Source organism: Prinia subflava, chromosome 5 (genome assembly GCF_021018805.1).
Source record: "Prinia subflava isolate CZ2003 ecotype Zambia chromosome 5, Cam_Psub_1.2, whole genome shotgun sequence".
Classification (NCBI taxonomy): Eukaryota; Metazoa; Chordata; class Aves; order Passeriformes; family Cisticolidae; genus Prinia; species Prinia subflava.
Genome location: NC_086251.1, coordinates 5,863,412 through 5,887,251, shown reverse-complemented (window position 1 = coordinate 5,887,251; position 23,840 = coordinate 5,863,412). Strand labels below are relative to the sequence as shown.

Below are 23,840 nucleotides of genomic sequence, written 5' to 3'. Positions count from 1 at the left end.
TCCAGGAGATTCCACACCAGGGAATCTTCAACTATTTGAATCTCAGCAGCTTCCTGAAGTTTTCAGAGGACCTCTGCTGTCACTGATCTTTTAAATTTCTTTCTGATTTCAGGAAGTTCTCAGATGCTGCACCTCAGCCAGGTGGTTATTAGCAGCTTAATGAAATCCAGGCTGTCCACACTCCTTCCAAAAGTATCCCAGGAGGAATCTTTCCTAGCAGAGACTTCCTATGGATCAAAATGAACAACTGCCTCAGCTCCTCAGCAAGGGAATGGTGCTTAGGTGTGCCTTTGAGTGGGAACAGCTCCTTTTTCAGGTCCATCATAGATGGTGAAAACTGATGGAGCAAGATGGGCTGGGCAGGTCTGTACAGCACAGCATGGGATTGCAGCTGAAGATCCTTATTTTAGAGCTACTCTCCAAAATCTATTTGTTTTACAGGAAAGCTGGCATGGCTGTTCCATGAAAGGGGGGCAATCTGCCTGTGTGGCACAGGGACAGCACATAAACCTCATTAAATTGACTCTGACAAAACTGGGCCACCAACTCCAGGGGCAGAATGGAGAGGAAACAACTTTTACAGTGAGTATCTCTGTTGTGGAGCTCTCGGAACATTTCTTTGCCATAAGACCTGACATGTGGCTTTGTTCCTGCTACACGGAGCTCTGACTCTGTGCACAGCTGCACTGTAGGCACTCCCCAGTCCCAGCCATGTGTCCCACCATGCCTCAGGCAGCGGAATCCTGGCAAAAGGCTCCTCCCCTGCATTCCTAATAATCCAAGACCTTGTAACAGAACCACCCTTATTCCAGCTTCCCAAAGAGCAGCCAAGGCACAGGCACAGCTAACCATTTTTATTTGGGATCAGCAGCAGGCAGCCAGATGCCAACACAGAGTGGAAGGGATGTGTTTCACCCCGGCTCCCTCTACTGACAGCAGTAGACACCCACGTACATTTCACTTCGGATAATCTCAGAGGTTTCATAGGCTTTTGACGGCTTTCCAGGATTATTTTTATTTATTTGTCTATCTCAAGAGTTTTTCCTAAGCAAGAGCTTCCCTGTTTATTTTCAAGGCTATACACGTGCAAAGCTGTCTCCTTGGCTGTTTCTTTCCCTTCACCTTCATTCAGAACAATCTGTATCTTCATTCAGAACCATCTGTATCTTCCTTCACGTCTGCAACCAGCTGCTTAGAGAAGGGACAAACGTACTGGCTGGTAATGGCAGCAGCCTCCCTGGCATCTCTGTCCGAGCGGCTGTGGGAAGGGAAAAATCAGGGACAGTCCATTATTTCTGGGAGCATGGAGTGCAGGAAGTGTGACAAGGCCACCTTGTGACATTCAAGGATGACTCCAAGGAGCAGGTGTATGACAGAGGGATCATGGCTGCCTGCTGCCAGGCACTACAAATGCAAAGTGGTGTTTCACCCTCACTGTCGACACAAGAGGTGCTAAGGGCCAGCTTATTCCTGTGATTTAATTTTGACATGTCTAAGGGAAAGTTGTTGGGCATTAGGAAATACAATATCCAGCTCCTGGGACAAACCATTCTGAGGTGTGTGTTTCAATCAGCAGCTGAATCCAGACAGGGTAGCAAAGGCTTTCTTTCAAATTTAACCATTAGATCTCATTTCCTAAAGGGATGAATAATAGCTTCAATCCAGAATGACAACTCTTAGGAAATTGTTCAGAAAAGATATCTTTTTTCTTCCCTGGGTTTTACTATTTTTAACAACTGACTTTTCTATGGCTGTTCATAAAAGTCCTCTTTTGGCTTCAGTATTGTGGGGCTCAGAGTCACAGAGGTGACCGACCTCTCCCACCTACCTGGTATTTAGAAAGCTCTGGTACAACCAGAGAAAGCAAAGTTCCTCAGTGTTGTTTACTCCCTCTCTCCCCAGCATGTCTGTGTTTACCGGGCCAGGAGAGCTGGTTTAGATAAAGAAAATTAATATTCATTAAAACCCCTCAAACCACCAATTACGTAACCAAACCACCACCACTGCAGAGCAGCACTTGCACCTTGTGTGGTATCTGCTGCTGTGCTCACAGACACGGCCTCAGTGGGGGCTGCTGGCCCAGGGTGGCAGTGAGAGCCCCAGGGGCAGTGGAACACCAGAGGTTTCCTCTCACCTGCGCTTACGGCCCATGAGGTTCTGGATGAATTTCTGCACCTGGGCGTTGCCTCTCATCTTGCTGTACTCGCTGGTGAACAGCCCATCCGAGTGCCTCTGGGACCTGTGTGGGGACAACGTGGGACAGCGGCTGCACCTCCCAGCCACGGCAGGAGGCACAGCACTACCTCTCCTCCCCTCGTCACCTTGGGCAGCCACTGCTCAGGCTGGCTCTGCCCCTGGAGAGCTCGGCTCCACGGGCAGCCCCTCGGGGTGGGGATGCCACATCCCACTGGAGACCTCCCTGCCCCAGGGGGTGGATGTGGCTGCTCCTCACCTGTCCTTGAGGCCCACCAGGTTCTTGACCAGCTGCTGCACGTAGGCGTTGCCGTTCATCTTGCTGAGTTCACTGTGGAAGAGTCCGTCCGCGTGGCGCTCCGTCCTGCATGTCAGAACACGGAAGGGGGGGTCAGAAGGAATGGTTTAAAAACACACAAGGACAGGCATCAAACACTGCTGCCTCAAGGCAAGAGAGTCCTGAACACGCATGGGCAAGAATTTGTGCTGCTTTGGCAAACTTTCACCAAAAATGGGGGAAAAAAGGGAGTTTATAAATATCTTTGTTGAACATCGCACAGGAAAATGACCTGGCCTTGCTTTTAATGATGTAATCCCCTTGCCACAAGGATGTGGGAATGTGGAGTTATTGATGATTCACCACAAAGAGTAGGGCTGGAGAAATAATAAACAAAATCCAGAGACACAAAGCTGAAGAACACCTAGATAAGGGTAGCAAAGACCAGCCCTTGCAGGTGACTCCCTCGGTGAACTTGGCGAACTTAGAGGGTTGGCTCTTTCTGGTTATGTTTTCATGGGACCAGGCTATTGGAAATAGAAACGCTCACCTTTATCAGGCTGTCTAAGTGCTCAGACTCAGAAGTGTCTTTGTAACTGTGCTTTGTTTTGGGGTCACAAATTTTCTTTCGAATGAAATAAAATTAACGTTCCCATTCTTAAGCAAGAAAAAACATTTACAGTATTTGCACTCATTTAACTAAATCTGTTTAGGGAAGAAGAAGATCCACAAGCAAGCAGATGCAAGTTCAGGAAGGCAGCTAAAAGGCTGGATATTCAGCTAGCAAGCTCTTTGAACAAAAACCATGGAGAGAAAGAAAGCAGAATCCCAAGAAATGCTTACCTGTCCCAGGGTGGCAGAGAAGCTGAGAAGTGGGACAGGACAATCATGGGAATAATTACTTGCCACAGAGTTGTTATCATGGAAACCATGTTCTCTCCTGAAATAAAGCATCAAGTTTTGTGAGCAGCAGGACAAGTGACCTTGGTGTGTGTCTGGTGGAGTTCACATGCCCCACAGAGACAGAGCCGTGGAAACACCACCACTGTAACTAAATAAGGCAGGAATTCCTGCTAGCAGAGATAAACACCTGGAGACATCTGCAAGGGGCTTTCAGACAAAAAAAAATTACATGTGCTAAATAAAATTCATCCCAAAGTACATTTTGTTTATCATGAGCCGTGAAATGTTTCCCCCCTTTATTCCCAGGCTGTTTCCCTTTGTTCCTAGGTGTTCCTAGGTGCTTACCCTTCCTCAGGGATCACACAGCAGCTCTACCTGTAATTTATAATACGCTCCTTTATTTTTTGCCTTACTCCTGCAAAGGAACAAGCCTTCATCACTGTCCTGCAGTCTCTCAAGACAGCACTTTGCTAACCCCAAATCAAAGTCCTCCCACTTGGTTTTTACTTTATTCTGAAGCTAAACAGTACAAAGAACGTGAGAGGACTATCTGAGAATTCTGAACACTTTCTAGCCACCCTTCTGGGACTGTTTGCTGCTCTGGAGGTGCTGCAATATGAGAAGAGGCACAAGGAGAAAGGACAAGAGCAAGGGATTTATACAGAAATTTATTCACTGTAAACCACAGGGCAAATATTTAATGGGGGCTGCAGAGCAAACAGATGAGAGGATGAAGGAACTATAAGCTTAATCTCACCCACACTTGGAGCTTTAGTGTGTTTTCCTGCCTGATCCAGCTTTGAGGGGATGGAATAGTAAAACAAGAAGGACATTTCAAAGATCAGCATCTTACTGGAGTCCAAACAAGGCAGACTCTACAGTTCTGGGATGCAAGAGGAGCTGAAACAGTCACCAAAACAAGAGCATCCTTGGGCAAGGGGAACCTGAATCCCAAGCCTGTCCTTCCATCTGCCCAACAGCTGTCACACAATCCCTTGACCCCAGGATCTCACCTCAGCATTTGGCCTCCCCTGGGCTGGCATTTCTCTGGGAGCACCGTATTTAAGAGATCATTTTAAACCCCATCCCTGGCTCCAGAGTTTCCCCTCACTTCATAACCTTTCTAGCTGCTAATCTGTGATCAACTTCTCTTTTCCCTTTCTGGACATAATTTTGTCTCCCCTGGGCAGACCATATTTGCTTGCTGAAGTCCCCAGGAGCAGTGATGGCTGTTGGGGAGCTTCTCCTGCCTCTCAATAATGATTACATTTTTTTTTTTTTAATTAGCCAGACCACAGAGAGGGGGTAGGTCTCCAGTATCATCACTGAAGGGCTGTTTAACCTTCTTAGGATACTTCCAAGCTTTTAATTTCCTCCCCACTGATGCTGGTTTTAAATTATTTCAAACTCTTTGGCCAGCTGGGACCTTTAGCTGAAGGAACTACGCTCCAACCCAGCCTGGGAGCCCTGAGGAGGGAACCCCCCAAATTCCAGCTGCTCAGGACATGGATGGCCTCGTAGCAATGGCTCAACGAGGCACCACAGAGGTCTGGAATCCACCCCCCAAAGCGAGAGAGGGGAAAGGCAGCCCATGCAGCCTGCTCACCCCAGCTGCACTCACCAACCCTGGCTGCTCCTGGCTCGCGGCTGGTGCTCCACTGCCTGCTCCTCCTGGGGACCCCTATAAATCTGCAGCCTTATCAGAAGCAATTGTTTGAGTAAAGATATGGATATGAGCAATCATGATTAACAGCAAACAATGCAACGGGGTTGGAATGTCCTTTTAATTACTTGATCGGGTCATTCCCAGCAATTTGATGGAATATTTCTGCTGATGGATAATAATTCCTGCTTCTGCCTATAATGACATTTGTTGGGCAAACATCCTCGTACCAATTGATTCACTATGATTGTCATCATTATTTCCTGGCTTTAATTACCTCTTGATAGGAGCTTAATCTTCTGTTCTTGTAATTTCATCCTGGCTTGGGCTATGTTTGCAATTGCCAGGATCTGTCAGTGAGTCCCTGTGTGTACCAGTGACTTGGCTGAACGATGTGTCACTTTTTTAGGGCAGGCATTGTCTGATCAGTAGGATCAGGGCTGACTTTTCCATGAGGGGACAATACCTTTTGAACTGTGGTTTCAGCTGGGAAAGATCTGCAAAGTACAAATTCTATCACAGCACTAAAACCCAGCATACTTATACATGCATGGAAAACATCCTGAGTCTATTCTCTGCCATTGCTGGGGTTTGTTTGGTCTCAAATACTGCAGCTAAAGGTGACATGGAAATAGAGGAAGAAAACAGAACTACCCTTTCTGTCTTTCTTTATATGGTATAAAGTAGCTTAGAAAAAATAAGCACCATAAATAATTTTTTTTAATCTTCCAACCGTATTACACTTTTTATCTACTTATTTTTCTTTTTCCTTGGAAAAGCACAGGGTGTCCCCATGACTAGGGGACTGGGAGGGACAAGATTTTCCCCATCATCTTTCCCTTGGAAAAACGGCCCAGGGCTTGATGAGCAGAACCTCAGCCCTCCAGCCTGTGAGTGCAGGCTGCAGCCAGAGCCCTGCAACAGGGACAGGGGAAAAGAGCAGGGACACTCCAGGTCCCATCCCAGGGCTGGAGCACCAAGACATGCCATGGTCAGTGCTAGGACAGGAGAGCCCATTTCCTCCTCTGGGACCTGCTCTGGTCCAGGCATTTCCCAACCACTTTCCTCTCCTCTCTGTACCTGCTTTCTCCAGCTGCAGCCTTCTGCCTTCTGTTTCTGCCTGCAGTGGTGGTGGCAGCTTCACATTTAAAAACGAGGCTGAACAAAAACGAGGTAGGGAGCTAAAATTTACTAATGTGATTTTCCTTCCTTTGCAAACAACCTCAGCTGGTCTGAAATGCCTCCAAGTTCTGGAGAAACTCAGTTTGCCATGAGAATCTGGATGAGGACAGAGAATGAGAAAGTGGCCCCACGATGGCAGCAGAGGGTGTTTAACAGGACACTAACGGGTTCTGGGGACTGGAAGAACATGAAGTAAATAACCTTATTAACTACTCTGCAACAAAAAATGGGATTTGCCTCCAGCAGCAGGGGCAGAGTGAAAAGGTGACGGGGTAGAAAATGGTGTCGCCATGCCCAACACTGCTGCAACTTAATGTAGGTGACAAACGTGGGCTTGAGCTCCAGTGCAGCTCTGGAAGCCCCTGATGAGGAAATTCAGGGCCATGAAGAGAACTCAAAAGCATTTTCAAGCTGAAATTTATAACTGAATAAACCAGAGCCCAAACCAATTTCTCAGTCCTGAAACAATATCTGAGTCTCCTTAATGAGAATTTACATCAAACTCTGATCAGGAGACATTATGGAAATGGGAGTAATGAGGAATCCTGCTTAACAATATCCATTGAAAGGAGCTTTGTGAATCTGCACCTTGCTTCTCCCATTCTCCATTTGTGTGAACACTCCAAGTCCCAGCAGGGGAGTGGAGATTCCCCTTGCCCACATCCAGCAGGCACAAAGCAAGATTAAACCACCCATTTAGATGGAATCTATAACTCATTATCTGTGGACAGCATCACTGCAGAGAAAACCTTTCAGCTATTTTCTGGCTCTAAGAACGACAGAGGAAATGCCTGGCCTCACCTGATCCCTGCTTCTGTAACACTGCCATGCCTGCAGGCACAGGAAGCCAGGGCTGGACTGATCCCAGCCTCTGGCTGCCCTGGCTGCCCTGTCCATGGCAGATAACCGATTTACAGGATTTTAGCAAAGTACCACAAATAGGTGACACTGAGGGGTGCTGAGGCTGTGCCCACACACTCCTTGAAGACAGCAGGGAGAAATGCCCCAGAACAAGATGGGGAAGGGATCTGTGAGCTTTGGGGGCCATCCCTGAGCTGTTCTGGGGACGCTGCCAGGTATAAAGCAGCAACATCAGGATCTTTGTGCAATCATTTGTGCTTAGGCTTGACACCGACTGACATGCCTAGTGTGGAGAGACCTGTGATGGGATGCATTAAGCAAATCCAGTTGCCATGGGTGCCAGGGCTATTCCCAGTAGCCACGCTGATGCCTGGGGACACCCTCGTGCTGACAGAGAGCAAAGATTATGAAACACAGGGGCCTCTCCCCTTCAACACCCAGGCTCTGGTTACTGGTCTGTCTCAAAGGCAGCAGAGGTGAGAATGGATCTGATCTTTTTCCTCTTCTTTACAGTGGGAGGGGTCACCAAATCTGCACTGTGAAAGGCAGGATCTTAGAACCACGTTAAATGCTTTAGTCCCAAATTTGGCAATACTTGAGAAAACACGTGAAGCTGGCATTTTTTGATGTTGGAGGTAAAGACAAGAAACTGCATTTTAGAAAAGATAGGATTTCATCACAGAGCTACATATCCTGGCCCACAGCACAGGGAGGATGCAGGCAGATTCTCCAAAGTCAGCACTCAGAACTCTGGGGGGTCATTCTGAGTTCTGAAGGGGAGAAATTCCCATTTACCCTTCAAAGTCATTGAAGCAGGAGATCAGAAAAGATTTTTCCCTGGAGAAGCAGTGGAATGCATTCAGAGTCCCCCTCCAGAGAGCATTAAGAACAGGCTGGATAAATGCTGCTATTGTCAGTGGACATCGTTGCTCCTGCCTTGGACAAGGAAAGCCCATCCAGCCTTTGGGGTTGCTGTTTTATTCAGGGCAGTCCTTACAATGTTTGCCCAATCCTTGCCAGCCTGTCCAGAACTCAGACCCCAGGATCTGCTGGAGCTGCTCGTCTTCCTGGAGACACCTTGACTGGCCAAAACACATCCCAAAATCTTACAGCCATGCTTTGCACCATGGCTTTGGGATGACAAAATGCACTAGGTTCAGGCCAGGCCAAGAAGGCTGTGGGAGGACCATGTCATGCCCCACACAATGGTGTCCCAAGTCCCGATGGAGCTGTCCAGGTGCAGCTGACCTTTGGGGAGCCCAGCACAGGCTGTGCCCCATGCAATGGCAGCACCAGCCCATGGCAGGGGAGTTTATTGAGGTCAGATGGTACTAGGAACTGCATGGCTAAATCCTTCTACGTAAAATACCCTTTAATCAGCTTACGGGGTGTTCAGGAACTTCTACCTCCCCCATTCCTTCTCTCCCCTTCCTGTGTCTGTGTGAGGCCATGTGGGCAGTGGGGATTGTCTCTGGTGTGTTTGCAGGTGAGCCTGGCCCACGCCACTGCCATGACGGCGAAGCTGCTCCAGCTGAGAGCAGATTGGAGGCGAGTCCTTGCATCACTCCCAGGCCCGTAAGAGAAAGGACCCTAATTGGAATAAGGGGATTGGAGGATTTAGCCTCCTAAATGCTCCTTTCTTGGAGCTAGGAAAGGATGCTTTCAGGAGTGGCTTTAATCTTTACCACCTGATCTCATGATTTTGGCTGCAAAAGTGAAGAGTGGGATGGAAGGAAGAGGCAAGCAAGGCAGCCCAGGTGGCCTTGGAAGAAGAAGGAAAATCACAGTCCCATATGGTCATGGAACCTCAGAAAAACACTTACCCCAATTTCAAAGGGCCAAATTAAGCTAAGAAGGTTTGTAGATCCAGGATATGTGTGTCTCTCTTTCTACTTGCCTGCTCCTGATGTGGCTTGGATTGTCTGTGTCTCTCCCCTGCTTTGTTTGACTGAAACATGTGGCACTTTTCTGGATTTGTACCAGTTTAAAATGAAAACCAGATGTTAGGGACAAAAGCACAAAATGTCACATACCTGGAGTTGTGCCTGCTTGGTCTGAAGTCAGGAGGGAAGGTGCTGGACACACTGGTGACATGGCTAGCAGCATTATCCAGGGGCAAGGACAGCAAAACATTTATCAGGAGCTCTGGCTTGTGATGGAGCAGACCTCAGTTATTTTGGTCAAAGTTGTATCTGCTTCCTGCCAAACCCTTGGGTGACATCTTCAGTAAACTCCAGCTCTTTTGAAGGAAAAGATTAAATATCAGGTGTTTGGCTGGCACTGGGAAAAAAAAAAAGTACCCAAATGCTTAAAACGTTTTGCTAAGAATTGGGAAGAGCAAGGGGAAAAGTCTCCTGTTGGTGCAGGAGTGGTACCTTGGGTGGAGGCAGGGTGCCTTGGCTCTCCTGAGTACAGGATAAGAGGTGCTTTGCAAGTGAGAACATCCCCCTGAAGCAGGGACAGGTGCTGAGCCAGAGGGTCCCCTGGGGTGCCTCCCTAGGGATGCTCTGCCTGGGGATGCTGGATGAGCCAGGCCCATCCTGCATCTGTGGCAAGCCTTGAATACGGAAGGGCTGCCATGAGTCACTTCCCTCCTGCAAGCAAATCATAGAATCATGGAATCATTGAAGTTGGAAAGGACATCCAAGACCATCAAGTCCAACCTGTGCCTGACCCCCGCCTTGTCACCCAGCCCAGAGCACTGAGTGCCATGTCCGGTTGTCCCTTGGACACCTCCAGGGATGGGGACTCTACCACCTCCCTGGGCAGCCCCTTCCATTGCCTGACCACCTTTTTGTAAGGAAATTCTTCCTGAGAAGAAATTCTTCCTGCCTGCTTGGGAACGGGTTCTGTAGGGGGAAAGAAGGGCTGGTTTTACTGTGGCTGGAACTATGATCCAGAAAAGGAAAAGCCAAGCTCAGGGCACAGTCTTTTTACAGGGAGAAGGGAACTCTGTTTTCCCAACCTATGACTGCATCATAGCTGTTTCCCTGTCACCAAGGAAGACCAAAATAGTTTTTAAAGACAAGCTTTTAACCCCATCAATCACCTGCTGGAATTTTACACCCTATGGAACTCCTTCCAAAGCTCCCCTGGTTTTCCCTGGGCTGGTTTTCTCACCCAAGTGGGGAAAAAAAATTGCCTGCCCTCTGGTTATGTTCCCAGGTGGAACAACACAACCCAGTGCAGGTGTCACCAAAACTGCAGGAAAAAGAAAAAACTCTCCAGCAACTTTTTTAGTGTTAGAGAATCAAGGCATTACTTTATTCTGGCCAGGGTGTGCAGCAGAAATAATTTCATCCACATATTGCCTGGGCTGTGCAGAAAAAATGATGCCTTGATCCTTTAACACAGGGACATGACCACACAGGGCTGGGTGAGTTCCTCCCCAGACCTACTGTGGCCGTCCCTGCCCTGCTGGCCCAGCGCTGCTTCCTGCCCAGCTGGAAGCTCCCTGTACCTGGAGCACTGAGCGCTTCCCATGGCTCTGGCTTTATCACGGCTCTAATTGGCATCAGCGTTGTAATCTCAGCCTCCAGCTGTTTGTATGTCTGGGGAGGAGGAGAAAGCACTCCAGGGAATTAATTTGAATTAGAAGAATGATGTGCACTGTGTCGTGGCTGGCAGGGCCAGCTGTCTCAGGTGTGCCGTCCCAGCACTGAGCACAGCAGCTCCCGACATATCTGCTGGGGCTGCATTTCGGCTCATCCCTCTCTGACTTTGTCAGGGACCTGAAGGGACACCTTTCCAGTAAACAGGAACAGGCTTTGTCAAGATGAGTGTGGAGGGAGGTGCTTACAGGTGCTTGCTACTCCCGGTCATGCCTTTCCCTGCCTTTCCTGCCTGTGTTGTCTTTCACTTCTCCTGCCCAGGAGGTTTTTCCCAACAAGTGGCTCTAATAAGCTCAGTGGTGTTTTAAACCCAGTAGGAGCTCTTGAGTTATATTATTTTAATCTGTCCTGTGCCACAAGCCCTTGTTTCTCATCGGGTCATCCTTGTGTGAGATCAATTATGTGGTTAAGCTGAAACCAGGCATTCACAAAAACATCTAGTTTTGAATCCAAGCAAACAGAGATGGAAAATGCAGCCATTTTCTCCATAGTTTCACCCCCATAGCTAACCACTGGCATTAGTTTTTACATCTTACATGGATTTATCATAACTTACCAGAATGGTAAATGCCAAAAGATCCATTCAACATGTAAATAAATCCGTGCAACTTCTTGAGGGACTGGAAGAGCCTAGAAAGCCAGAAAGCTGTGCCATCCTCTTCCCTTTCTTGCAAAAGCACACCTGAGAGGGGGGATGCTGCCTCTGCCTCTTTTCTGAGAAATGCATTACAGGAGATTGGAAAGCAGGATGGCTTTGTTGCCGATGATTGTCTCACAGAGAATTGCCCGGCTGAACATGGCAAATAAAAGGAACACGATTGGCCTTGAAAGCTCTTTGTTTTCCTCCCTTTGAACCTGAAGGGTGCTGGGAGAGCTGGTGCTATCAGGGCACTATTCATCAGCCGAGTTTGGCACATCTCTCCTGAAACTTTGGCAGCCACATTGTTCCCCTTTTCTATTTAAATTTGTAGTGCCTCAGATGTGAAAAATTATGGTGATAAAAGTTCCATCTCCTTGTGGAGAATCTGACAGATGTCTCACTTCACAAACTTCCTGGTCCCTTGAGAATCAAATGGCTGGGAATCAAATCCTCCATTAATTTATCCTGGGGGAGTCTCTGCAGGACTCCTCCTGGCTCCTTGGCAGAGGACCAGCATCCTTTGGTTGGGGACCAGCTCCACCACAGCCATAAACCTCACTGCTCATCTTCCTGAGTTTCTTTTCTAAACACTCCAAAAAGGCAGACCTCCCACTGGTTTGTTGGTTTGGGTGTTTTTCTGGTGCTGCCCTTTTCCTGACACAAGGAGCAGCTGTGGTCCTTCCACAGCTTCTGTCACAGTGGGATAAGGAACGAGGACACTGCAGGCTGTGCATCCAAACAGAAAAGGGTTGTTCCAAAACACCAACCACATCAGACCCTCTCCAAAGGTGCTCTAAGCATTCCCAGTCCATCACTCTGGCATAACTTCTGCTTTACACGAGAGTGACCCATGACTCTGTCCTTTGTCATCTGGTTTTTGTGCAGGGACATGACATGACAAGATTTCTTTGGATATGCTGACGTAAAACAGACTTTCCTTCTCCTCTGCTAGGAGGGCAGTTCCTCTTATCCAAGAAAGGAATTGTGTTTAATGTCTGTAGCCTTTTTATCATGGAAGTACTGTCCTAGTTAGTCGTTTGCATGGCTACTCACTTCTGGAAGTCAAAAGCATTATTTCACATTCGTTTAATCCATTCCAGGATTAAACTAGTTTGGGATTAGGCTCTGTTAGTCTGGAATGTGATCTTCCACACTGAGAATTAAGAGTCATTCAGCACTAGCCCACAGGGAAAATCGAGATAATAAATGTAAATTAACTGTTAAAGGGGATTAGAGGAATGGCACTAATTCCTGTGGGAAGGTAGGAGGACAGCTCTCTTGGCCGCCACTCAGGTGGCCAAATATTTATACTTTAAACATAAATAAATCAAGAGTATTCTGTCCACACAGTTTGATTAATGCACTTCAGGGCCTCCTTTTACTACTTGGAGTTGATTTCTCAAAATGAAAAGGGCTCCAGTGACAGTCGTTCCACTGTTTCACCCCCTCACTGAGTGAGCGCTGTGTCAGGAGTCAGGCTTCAGGGATCAGATCCAGACAGGAAAAGCTGTGACCAGATGATGGAAACCATCTTCCTTGTCTGAACTTTCCAGCAGATGAGGTATCACCAAGCTCCAAACCTGGCAGATGTGCAGCCACCATGTGCTTTTGTCCTCCCAAGTCCAACAAAAACCATTCCCGAAAGGAATGTAGAGGTACAGGTATGTGAGTACCCACTCCAGTGCTGGTGCCAGACAGATCTAGAGCCTGGTCCCACTCAGGCCAGGTGGAATTGTCTCTCCTGCCTTTGAACACTAGAAGAGGGAGATGACTGGAAAAACAAATCCATGGGAATTGGGATCAACATGAGGATGGGCAACCTTCACTGGGATGGGAGAGAAGGGTGGTACAACTCCGTAGTTACTAAACACATGGCATTCTTGCTGGCTTTAGAAAAGACCTGGAACCCACCTCTGGAGGCAGAATTTAGCCAGCCAGACTGTTGTCCAAGTGCTTAAACCAAGGGAATTTTCTCATGTACGAAATTGCAGAGCCACAGCAGCTGGGCAAAACAAACTGTGTGGACCAGCTGCTGTTAGTCCAGTCCAAGGGAAGGACAATGCTTGGATCTGTGTCCCATGGCTCACACCAGGGCTGTGGGCTTTCAATGCTGCTCGTGCTGAGAGGCAACCATGATCCTTCCCAAAAAAGAGTAAGGGAACATGGGGCAGAAAGGGCAGGGTTTGGAGAGAGGATTTCTCCCAGAAATCTCAATAGTTTGGATGAAACTCTGATAGTTGCAGCCTATAAACAGATCTTAGGAGCAATGTGTCTTATAAAAACCTTCCAATCATGTATTTTCCCCTTCCATGCAGTATAAATGTCCCTTTACTGCTATGCCTTCTCTTCCCACTGCTTTTCACACCAGGCTGATGTGAATGCCTACCTGGCATTAACATCTGTGCTGAGGTTTGGTGGCACAGCTGCAGAGATGCCCACAGGGTCTGTATCAGCTCCCACATCTCCCAAGTCGTCTGGGCTGGAAATGGGAGGTCACATCTCCCTGTGCTTCCTGGTCCTGGAGGTGCATAGGAACCCCTCAAACACCATTTTTCTCACATTTTCTGCAGTAAGACACTCCAGCCCCCATGTTCAGCTCATGACCTGCCACCCCATCTTCGCTCCCACACTCACTGCCTATCTGGTTTCTTCCTGTATCCTACATTTCTGCAGTTGGTTATTCCTGCATGGGTAAGGTGCAAAATTCCTTTTGAAGTGCATCCTGCATTTGCCAACTTATCAAGAGCACTTTGAATCCCTGCTCTGTGCTCCAAGACGCTTGCAGCATCCTGTCTTGGCAATATCTTCACATTTCATTATGGACTGTCTGGATCTTCACGCAGTGTAATTACAAACTCCTAAACATTACCAGATTCTACACACACCTAGGAATACAATTTCCAGTTATTCACCCGATCTGTACTAATTCCAATTCTTCCCTTTAACATTGCTTAAGAGAATAACCCCGTGTGAGAACACAGCAAGACCATGTGAGAACACAGCAGGACCTCTGCAGCGCTCGGGACACCGGGACACCGGGAGCCGGGACACCGGGAGCCTGCCCTCCCCCGCCACCCCTTAAGCCGCTTGGTGACCCACTTGTCCCCGCGGGGCCGGGCGGGGCGGCGGCGGCGGCGGAGGCTCCTCCCGCGGCTCGGCGGGCAGCTCCCGGCGGCCGGCCCGGCTCCGTGCGCGGGGCTGCGGGGCCAGCGCCGCGGGGCCATGGGCAACGGCACCGCCGGACCCCCGCCCGCCGCACCGGGCCACAGCATCGCCGCCCTGGTGCTCGGCATCCTCCTCATCCTCCTCATCGTCGGCGGCAACGGGCTCGTGTGTCTGAGCGTCTGCACCGAGCGGGCGCTCAAGACCACCACCAACTACTTCATCGTCAGCCTCGCCGTGGCCGACCTGCTGCTCGCCCTCCTCGTCCTGCCCCTCTATGTCTACTCCGAGGTGAGACAGCCCGGGGACACCGGGGGACGGCGGGCTGGGGCTTGTGTGCCTGCCGAGCCTACGAGGCAACGGGAGGACAAGTACCGAGGGTCAAAGCCGCTCTTCGGGCTTGCTCCCCACCGTCCCCACACTGCCCTGGGAGTGTCCCCCTCCCCGGGACAGCCCTGTCCCCCGGCATGTGGCGGTCAGACCCCCGGCTCTTACCTGCGAGCGGCACGGCATGGCATAGCGCTGCGGCACCGCGGGCGGCGGGGAGCGGAGCCGGCTCCGTGCGAGTTCTGCGATCCCGTCCGGACCGCGCCGGGTGCAGATGCCTCGAGAGGAGGCGAAGCGGGGTGGCAGTGCCTTGGCTTGCACGCTGTCCGGGTTGCCGTCAGCAAATGGGATAGGAAGGGACAGGTGCTGTGCTCTGTTTGGCAAAGCGAGCACATCTTGGTTATAAAGGGAGATCTTTAGCATCTTCAGCCAGGAAACAACTTTCCATGTTGGCTGAGAAGGAGAAGCTCTCTTTTCCGGGAGTTGGACGGAATTTGGTCACCCTGCCCTGAGGTGGCTTTGGCTGGCAGGTTGTTGATTGGCACAGGCCTACCCAGCATGCGATGGTGGCCATGGAGAGCCAGCTCAGGGACATGGGGCAGAGTTGCTGTTCACTCCCAAAACCTGTTCACCTCCAAGATTTGGCAGCTGAGGGAAAGAACAACAGGCACTCCCGAGGTTGGGTGGTTCCCTCTGTAACATTTACTACCAGGGATGAATAAACCCTTGTGCTTGCGGGGGGATGGTTTAGAACCTGTTAGTACCAGCTGGTGACTCTTCCCTGCTCAAGAGGATGAACGCATCCACTGGGCCAAACAGCAGGTTTTTCTACCCACCCTGGTGGTAGCTGGCAGTGTAGATTTTCTTCCCAGCTGTGGAAGAGCATCTCCCCTCTTGTCTTCTCTCACAAGCCATGCAGAGCACCCCATGGCTCAGCAGACTGTGCAGCCTGCACTCCCCTAAGCAAGGCAGGCTGCAGATTAGAGCTTAGAATGGTCTCTGCCTCGTCCGAGGATTTTGCAGGACATTGTGACCTCTCTGGAGACAGGTATTGTGGAACGGCAGGTTCACCTGGGGACCCATGAGAAGAACCAATGAAGAACTGGAGCATTAGGTCCCCTCTTTTTTCACTGTGCTCTTGGTTTTGGTGGATTTGCTTTTCCCTCATTACCTCTGTTTTGCTGGTTAGAAAGGCACATTCTTCATCATTCTTCTCAGCTACTTTTTGCTAATTGGGATCCCATTTCTTCCTTCCTCTTTCTGTTGTCTCTCGATGCCTTTAGTCCCCAGGTCCCTCTATGGGCAGTCATCAACACCAAAGTGGTTTTCTTTTGCCTGCAGGTGGGAGTTTTGCTGGAATACATAAAATACAGGTTGATGTATTCTGGGGTACCTCTGAAAACGCTTCCAATGGGGCAGGAGTACTGTGAGGCTTTCCTTGAATACCACAGACATTCTACAAGTTCTGGATTCTCAGGTAATGGGTTTTCAGCTCATACCTGTACGAGCTTCAAAAACTGGGGCTGTCCAGCTTGTGGTGACACTTGGTATGTTCACTTCCATGGCTGTTCATAAGCATCGGTTCTGTGAGGGAATTCTTCCATATCTCTGCTCCCAGGATATTAAACATGGGAAATGGAGGTGCTGTATGACAGAAGCCTTTCCCTCCCGTCCTCTGCAGCTCCTGCAACCTGGCAGGCATTCAGAGGCACAGAACAGCACAGGCACCACTCCTGGTGCTCGGAGGGAATGCACAGAGCAGGTGTGGGAAGTGCTGAACAGGTACAGAGAGAGAGAGAGCACTGTGCAGCAGTCACAGCCCCCTCAAGCAGGCAGTGGGGCTCTGATGTGTAGAGGAACTCCAGCTCCAGCGTTGCAGCAGTTCCCATTCCATGGGCTCAGAGCCTGCAGGTGTCCATGTTCACTTTAATTGTCTCCTGTATGCTGGTGCAGGATTTCCAGCTCATTTTGTTCTGAAATAACATAAGGAAAAGGGAAAGTAACTACTGAATCCATGCCAGAGGACAGATTTTTTTTTTTCCCCTTGGAGGCAAAACTCAGAATTAGATGTTGGGATGCAAGATGCAGGGTGTAGTGATTGCTCTTTAAAATCAGCTTGGTTGCAGCTTGCACTCTGTACCAAACATGGTAGCCACCAAAAATATGGCCTGGGCAGTCCTGGATGTTCACCTCAACCTTCGTTCTTGGTGTGGGGTTTTTGTTTTGTTGTTTTAAACTTTAGTACAACTCCTGACACAGTAAAGGTGGACTCTGAAGGCCTATTGGAAAACTCGAAAACCAGATGAGGGGTGGAGTTTTGCCTTTTTAGCAGGAACAGGACAATAAATGGAACATTTTTTCAACCAGCAGAAACTTGCTTACCTTGTGCTGTTTTCCTATGAGGTGGTATCTTGTGTTCCAGTTTTGGAAACATTCCTCCAAGTCAGGGCTTTAGAAGACAGCAGGAGGGACTTAACTTCTGAGGTGACCTCTGACATCCTCACAAACATCAGATCTTCTCCAAGCCCCAGTGGAGATGGGATTCCTTCCTGTGGGATGTGGATGATCCTTTGCTGCCACTGGAGCACAGTGGGAGAGTCCTTGATCTTGGCTTTTATTTCTGGTTGTTAAGAAAGCTCATTTCAGACACTGGCAGCAATTATGGACACACACTCTCTTTCCACTGGACTCATCCAAATATGGAACGAAGACATGTTCCAGTGTTTTCCAGTTGTAATTACCACACAGCTGCCTGCCCTGGTGGGCAGAAGGCACTTAGCTTCCTGCTCCCTTGGGAATCTCAGGTCTTGGGTCTTGGCAGTGTGATGGGGGGAGGTAATGGTAACTTCCATGGGGAAGTTGCACTGCTCTTCTGCCAGCCTTGGCTTTCTGATGAGTGTGTCAAGTGCTTTCCAGCAATCAATCCAGTGTCAGAAAGGCAGGGATGATGGGAAGCAAGGGGGAAAAAGATGGCCTGGGGCATTCCCAGGCATTAACTGTTATTCCTGAGGAGCAGAGTTCTGCTTTCATGTGAAGAGAGGCCAGGAGAAGATCCCAGAGAGTGCCTGGAGCATTGGTAGCACTGAAACAGGAGTTAACTGAGGAAGCAGAGCTACAATGCTGTGGAATTATTGCAGGATATCACTTGGTTCTGCGTGGCTTTGGGAGGGAAAAAGGCTCCAAAGGCTTGCCTTGTGTGTAACTGTTTCCTCTTCCCAGAGTCTTGCAGGAATCCCAAAGACTCTGGGATACTTGCAGCAGTTTCTGGAGTCTTCATCAAGTGGAGGCATCCCAGCAGTTAGGGCAGGCCCCAGGACAAGCTCCACACGTGGCCTGTGCTGTGGAACACACCTGTAGCTGTACCTGCTGCTCCTGTGATCAGCTCTCTGCTAATCCCCGCCGAGCAGCAGAGCTGCGGAACAGGCCTGAGCCAGGAAGCTGCTGGCAGGAGCTGAGGGTGTTGGGTTATGTAAACATCTTTGCCACTAAGACCTGTGTAAGTGATTACGGAAAAGAGGAAACAGTTTGAGCAGATTTGCCTGTTTACCCGGCTCCTTCTCCAGGTCAGGGAAGATGAGTGTTCCCAACAGGCATGATGATGGAGCAGCCAGTGAAAACCACATGAGCTATCTTCTTATCCTGGTGAAGGTGATGGGTTCTGCCTAAAACTTTCAGGGTGTCACTGGTTTGGTATCAAAACATCTATTTTCTTGCAGTATTTTCTGTGTGCCTGTGACGCAACTCCTCTAATGAGCGGCGAGACCTCTACCCTCTGCAAATTTCCCCTGGCTCTCTATGAATGCATATCAGCTTGTTTGCAGCAAGGATTAGTCTTTCCTAGAACATTACAGTTTTAGTGGAAATAGACACTGTTCTGGGCCTGGCTGGTGTCTGAGCCACACAAAGTACCAGAGAGGTGAGACAGGCCAGCAATTACAAACCAGTGCTTAGGGTATTTTTTTCAGATATCAGTAACTCAGAAGAGGTGTCTTGGAATTCTTGGTCCTCATAATGTTTCAAGTGGATGATCAGGCTTGCTCATGATCTCTGAAAAACCTTGGCCTCAATGATTTAAGACAAAATATCAGAGCACCTGAAGCACCCATTTTATGTCCCTCTCCTCTCCTCTCCTCTCCTCTCCTCTCCTCTCCTCTCCTCTCCTCTCCTCTCCTCTCCTCTCCTCTCCTCTCCTCTCCTCTCCTCTCCTCTCCTCTCCTCTCCTCTCCTCTCCTCTCCTCTCCTCTCCTCTCCTCTCCTCTCCTCTCCTCTCCTCTCCTCTCCTCTCCTCTCCTCAGATATGTCCAGGCCATATCTTTGAGCCATGGCTGTACTGAGGCAGATGCTTGTTCAAAGTCCAGCTGGGCATCTCCTAATTCCCCTTCAGGCTCCTGCTGCTCCCTGCATGTGGCAGGACTGAGACAAGAGCTGGTATAAGAAATAAGAGTAAAACCTTTGTCTCTGTGCTGGCTCCTGCCCTCAGGAGCTCTTCTGGCATCAGGCTGGTTTGGAAGGCAGAGTTTTCCTTACAAATCAGCTGTGCTTAGGAATAAAGATACCAGAATGGGCTAACTAGGAAGGCAGCTGCAAGGGTGTTTGAGAAGCCAAGTCCGTATCCTGCCATCCAGCACCTTTAAAAATGTCTGCATTGTATTCCGGAAAAGCGGAGAACCCAAAGAGCCGCTGAAGGTGCAGTTACTCTGAAGCACTTCTTAAAGGAAGCTTGAGCTGTTTGTGATCCCTCAGTCTTTACACTGTGTGCCTTGATGAGCTAATCTGTTGCAGCCTCCTGGAATTGGGTACTCCTTAATCACATGGCCCAGCAAAGCCTCTTATCCAAAGTTATTCTCCCATCAGAGGGGTCCTTGGCACGTTTTGCAAAGGTGGGCAGGTGACAAACACCATAGAATGGGAAGTTCTTTCCTAGCACCTTCCTCAAAGCCAGAGTCTTGGGGGTTGGTAGGGAAAGGGAAGGGTTTATAGCATTTTCCAACTTTAATTTCACATGATCCAAAGGTGCTGCAGCCCGAGAACCATTGTCCTTTTCAGAATCAATTAGTTCCCCCAAATCACAAACAGGTTTGGAAAACCGTAGCCCAAAATCAAATTTTGTCTCTCATAAGCTGAACCGAACCTGTCAAGATCCCAGTGAGCTTGGCAGAAATTTGATAATTGATGATTCAGGTCCCAAATTCAGTTTGGAGTGGCTGCATTGTGCTAGAGAAGAGGCTGAATGAAGCCCTCAGGTCTGACTCCAGAGCTCCCCTGGAGGTATCTCAAGGAGATGCTGTACAAAAATAGCAAAACAGTTTCTTCAGAGACTCCTTTGGCTTTGCAGCTCCTCTAATCATAATCCTGTGCTTGACATCATTACTGGCTGATATTAATCCCTGCAGAGCTGCCTGCCCTGTTGCTGGCAGGGGCTGGGGTTTGGCACCTCCCTGGCGTTCTGTGGAGCGTGCTCCCCACGTGGCTCCACTCTGTGCTGGGATGAATGAAACCAGAACCTGCTGTTTAGCACCAGTGCAGGAACAAATCCACACCTGCTTCCTGAAACCTGCAACATTAAAGGGCAGCAACATCTATCAGCACTGGCTGGCTATTGCTACAGAGAAAAAAGTCCCTGGGATTTATATATATATAAAAAAATAATTTTTTATGCAGCATTTTCTATAGATAAAATATATATAATAAATTTTATATATTAGATAATGCACGTTATCTGTAGATAAAAATACATAGGAAATTAAAAATGTTACCTGTAGCAATATATAAACTATAGTAATATTTATCATATATATTTTAATAAAAGCATATAGAGAGTACAGATAGTTTTTGGTATTTGGCAATATCAAATACAGTGTTTGAGTCAGACATGACAAGGAGTCATTGCTACTGAACACTTTTTTTTCAAGCTAAAATCATAATTATTTGTACATTTTACCGGGTTTCTAACTGAACCTCTCTCTTCAGAAGGACCCAAAGGACGGTCCTCATTGTCTCAAACTCAGAGGAAGAACTCCCTGCTGCCCTTGTGGTGACAGCTATTGAGCTTCCTGGTTTACCTGTGCAGGTGTGAGCAGACTGATAGGTCTCTTCCTGTGCTCAAGGAGCTCCTGGGAATAATGGCACAGGAATGCGATCAAGGTGACCTATTTCTGTATCAGCCTAAAAAGTGCTTGAATGTTAAAAGAACAAGCTGGGTTTGTACCTAGGTGAGACAAGCACTCAGTTAGAACAAAATGCTGCAAGCAGTTTCTGGCTGTACCAGCATCAGCCATTGCTGTCCTTCTGTCTGTCCTGCTGCCTGTCCTGTGCTATGGGCTGTGCAGAGCCTGTGCTGCTGGCTGAGACATGACCGAGCTGAAAATCACCAAGAATGGAAGAGTCCACACTTCAGGTGGTTCAGAGCACTGCCACCGGTCCCTGCTGCTCTGCCTTGGTGCCTGTGACCGTGGGGAGAGAATCAGAGGTTGTTACTCAGGGCCTGGATCTGGTCCCCAGATGCTGGACTTGTGCTTATCCTGCCAGGATGGAAGAGTTGTGTAACACAGGGAAAGAAACCATTCACATCGTCTGCACACCAGGGGTTGGAGAGGTTGAGACACAGAAGTGGAAGAGGAGCTTTGTGCTCTGTCTCTTGCTTGCATGGAGATCAGGATGCTGTGCAGCCAATACTGTCTTGTTGGGGAGATCTTAGGGACCTGAAGACCTGGGAGGTCTGAGGAGTTTGGGGGTACCTGCCCTCACCCAAGGCAGCGCAGCACCCTGTGTCCATTTCTCTGCCCAGCATGACTCACTTGGCTGTGGTGATGGTCTGAGGGCTCAGTTCTCCAGACAGGCCAGAACCACAAGCCCTGAGCAGGCTGTGGGCTCTGTGTGGGGCTGATTCCCACGTACTGCTGCTGCACTGGGAACATCGTGCCATGGGAGGAGCACTCAGCTTTGGGCTTCTCGTTTGCAGGAAACATGAGTGGCTGAGGCACCCAGGCATGGCCTGGTGTTCCTGTCATTTTAAAGGACATAGCATCTGCTGACCCCAGGGATCTTTTCAGTTCCAGGGAGGAGTGTGGTCCCTCAGCACGGTGTTGTGTGATGCCCTGATGACCATGGACGTGATGCTGTGCACGGCCTCCATCTTCAACCTGTGTGCTATCAGCGTGGATCGGTGAGTGGCTTCCTGCTCTGGCTGTGCCTGGGCAGCACACTGGTTCCACAGGCCCTTGCCAGTGTCCCAAGCAGGGAGGATTCTGCCCTCCCCTAAGGAGGGTATTCTTCCTTAATGTCCACCACCAGGTTTGTGTCCCCTCGGTGGTGGCCAAGCTGAAAGCTTGTGTGAGGAGCCAGAGCTGTCCCTTGGCTGTTCTGGTGGTAGCCCAGGCCTTGGCTGTTAGTAAAGTAAATTAATGGGGGGAAGGACAGTGACAAGGACCTCAGGGCCCCTCGGTTACACTACCAGTGGTGCCCCCACCACAGCAGGACTGACTCACCCGGGGCTGTGTCGGCAGGTTCATCGCTGTTCAAATCCCGCTCAACTACAACCGGCGACAGATCGACCTGCGGCAGCTGATCCTTATATCCACCACCTGGATATTCGCCTTTGCTGTGGCATCCCCAGTCATATTTGGCCTCAACAATGTCCCGGACCGGGACCCCAGCTTGTGCCAACTGGAGGATGACAACTACATCGTGTATTCCTCCATCTGCTCCTTCTTCATCCCGTGCCCCGTCATGCTGGTGCTGTACTGTGGCATGTTCCAAGGACTCAGGCGCTGGGAAGAAGCCCGGAAGGCCAAGCTGAGAGGCTGCATCTACGGAGCCAACAGGAAGCTCTATCACCCCCCAACCTTGATGGAAAGAGAGCAGACCCGGCTGGGGCTGCTGGAGTGCAGCCCCTATGCCCGTGCTGGCCTCCCTGGGGAGTGTGGGATGAACAGTGGGATTCAGACTGTGTCCTACCCACACCTCCGGTATCCGCACCCTGGGCACGGGCGCAAGCGGGCCAAGATCAACGGCCGGGAGCGCAAGGCCATGCGGGTGCTGCCGGTCGTTGTCGGTGAGTGGCTGTTAGGGACATCTGGGGAGGGTGGGAATGTGCCCCCTGGTACCACACAGCGCTCAGACTGGCGGGACCTGGGTGAATCCAGAGCAGTGCCAAAATCCATCACCCTTGGCAGAGAACACGCGCAGTGCTTATAATCCAGCTTCCCTTCAAGGCAAACCTCACAAAACTCCCAGTATCTTACATCCAAACCCAAAGCGAGACTAACTTAAGACTTTTCATCAATGTTTAGGAAAGACATCCCAGTTTTTTGCCTGGGCATAAGCCCAGTTCCACATGTCAGCACAACTGCTGCCTTTTCCTTGAGTGCCTGAGCTGTGTCTATCTTCTTTGGCTCAGGCCTTGTTGAATAAACCCTTTTGAACACTGACATCACCTTCTCTCTTTATTGTCCTCCTGACAGGTGCTTTCCTCTTCTGCTGGACACCTTTTTTTGTGGTGCACATTACCAGGGCTCTCTGCAAGTCCTGCTCCATCCCCCCTGAAGTCACCAGCACTGTCACTTGGCTGGGCTACGTCAATAGTGCTCTCAACCCCATCATTTACACCGTGTTCAACGCCGAGTTCAGGAACTTCTTCCGCAAAGTCCTGCACCTCTTCTGCTGAGCCCTCCATGCAGGAGGAACCACCGGGTCATTTTTTGTATAGTTCATTAAAGATCTATTTCTGCCTCTGGTCTGTTCTCTTTGTTGGGGATGAGGGGAGGATGAGGAGAGCTGGCAGCTGAAGAAAGGGACTCCCCTTTCTACTCCCTTGTAGTAAGGTGTTACAGATGAGGGCCAGTGGATGCAGCTTGAATCCTTTTCCCACTGGAAACTGCCAAGTGTAGCCACTTCTTTAACACTTGGTGCTTGATGTAAGCAGGGATAGTAATAGTAATTTCTAATCTTCTGGCTTCTGGGATGGTATTAACAGGGCTGTGAGGTGACATGGACACAAGTCTGGTGGAAAAAGGGTTGTTA

General features: G+C 49.4%; 2 protein-coding genes across 5 annotated transcripts; one reads left to right on the top strand and one right to left on the bottom strand.

Moving 5' to 3' along the window:
* Positions 1-839: 839 nt before the first annotated feature.
* Positions 840-15,613, bottom strand: LOC134550878 (VIP peptides-like). 4 transcript variants are annotated; one of them, XM_063397782.1, is made up of 7 exons: positions 14,988-15,613; positions 9,113-9,318; positions 3,314-3,410; positions 2,453-2,557; positions 2,135-2,239; positions 1,829-1,930; positions 840-1,258 (listed from the first exon to the last, which is right to left on the bottom strand). In XM_063397782.1, exons 2-7 carry the CDS (start codon positions 9,210-9,212, stop codon positions 1,147-1,149), a joined length of 621 nt encoding a protein of 206 aa, XP_063253852.1. In that variant the 5' UTR covers positions 9,213-9,318; positions 14,988-15,613; the 3' UTR covers positions 840-1,146. The 4 variants fall into 4 exon arrangements, with proteins under 4 accessions (XP_063253852.1, XP_063253854.1, XP_063253853.1 ...); XM_063397784.1 differs by lacking the exons at positions 9,113-9,318; positions 14,988-15,613 and adding exons at positions 3,719-3,788; positions 4,995-5,017; XM_063397783.1 differs by lacking the exons at positions 9,113-9,318; positions 14,988-15,613 and adding an exon at positions 4,995-5,057.
* Positions 14,459-23,543, top strand: DRD4 (dopamine receptor D4). The gene is made up of 4 exons (XM_063397781.1): positions 14,459-14,783; positions 21,872-21,984; positions 22,325-22,872; positions 23,282-23,543. The coding sequence occupies exons 1-4, from the start codon at positions 14,553-14,555 to the stop codon at positions 23,482-23,484; spliced, it is 1,095 nt and encodes a 364-aa protein (XP_063253851.1). The 5' UTR covers positions 14,459-14,552; the 3' UTR covers positions 23,485-23,543.
* The last annotated feature ends 297 nt before the right edge of the window (positions 23,544-23,840 follow it).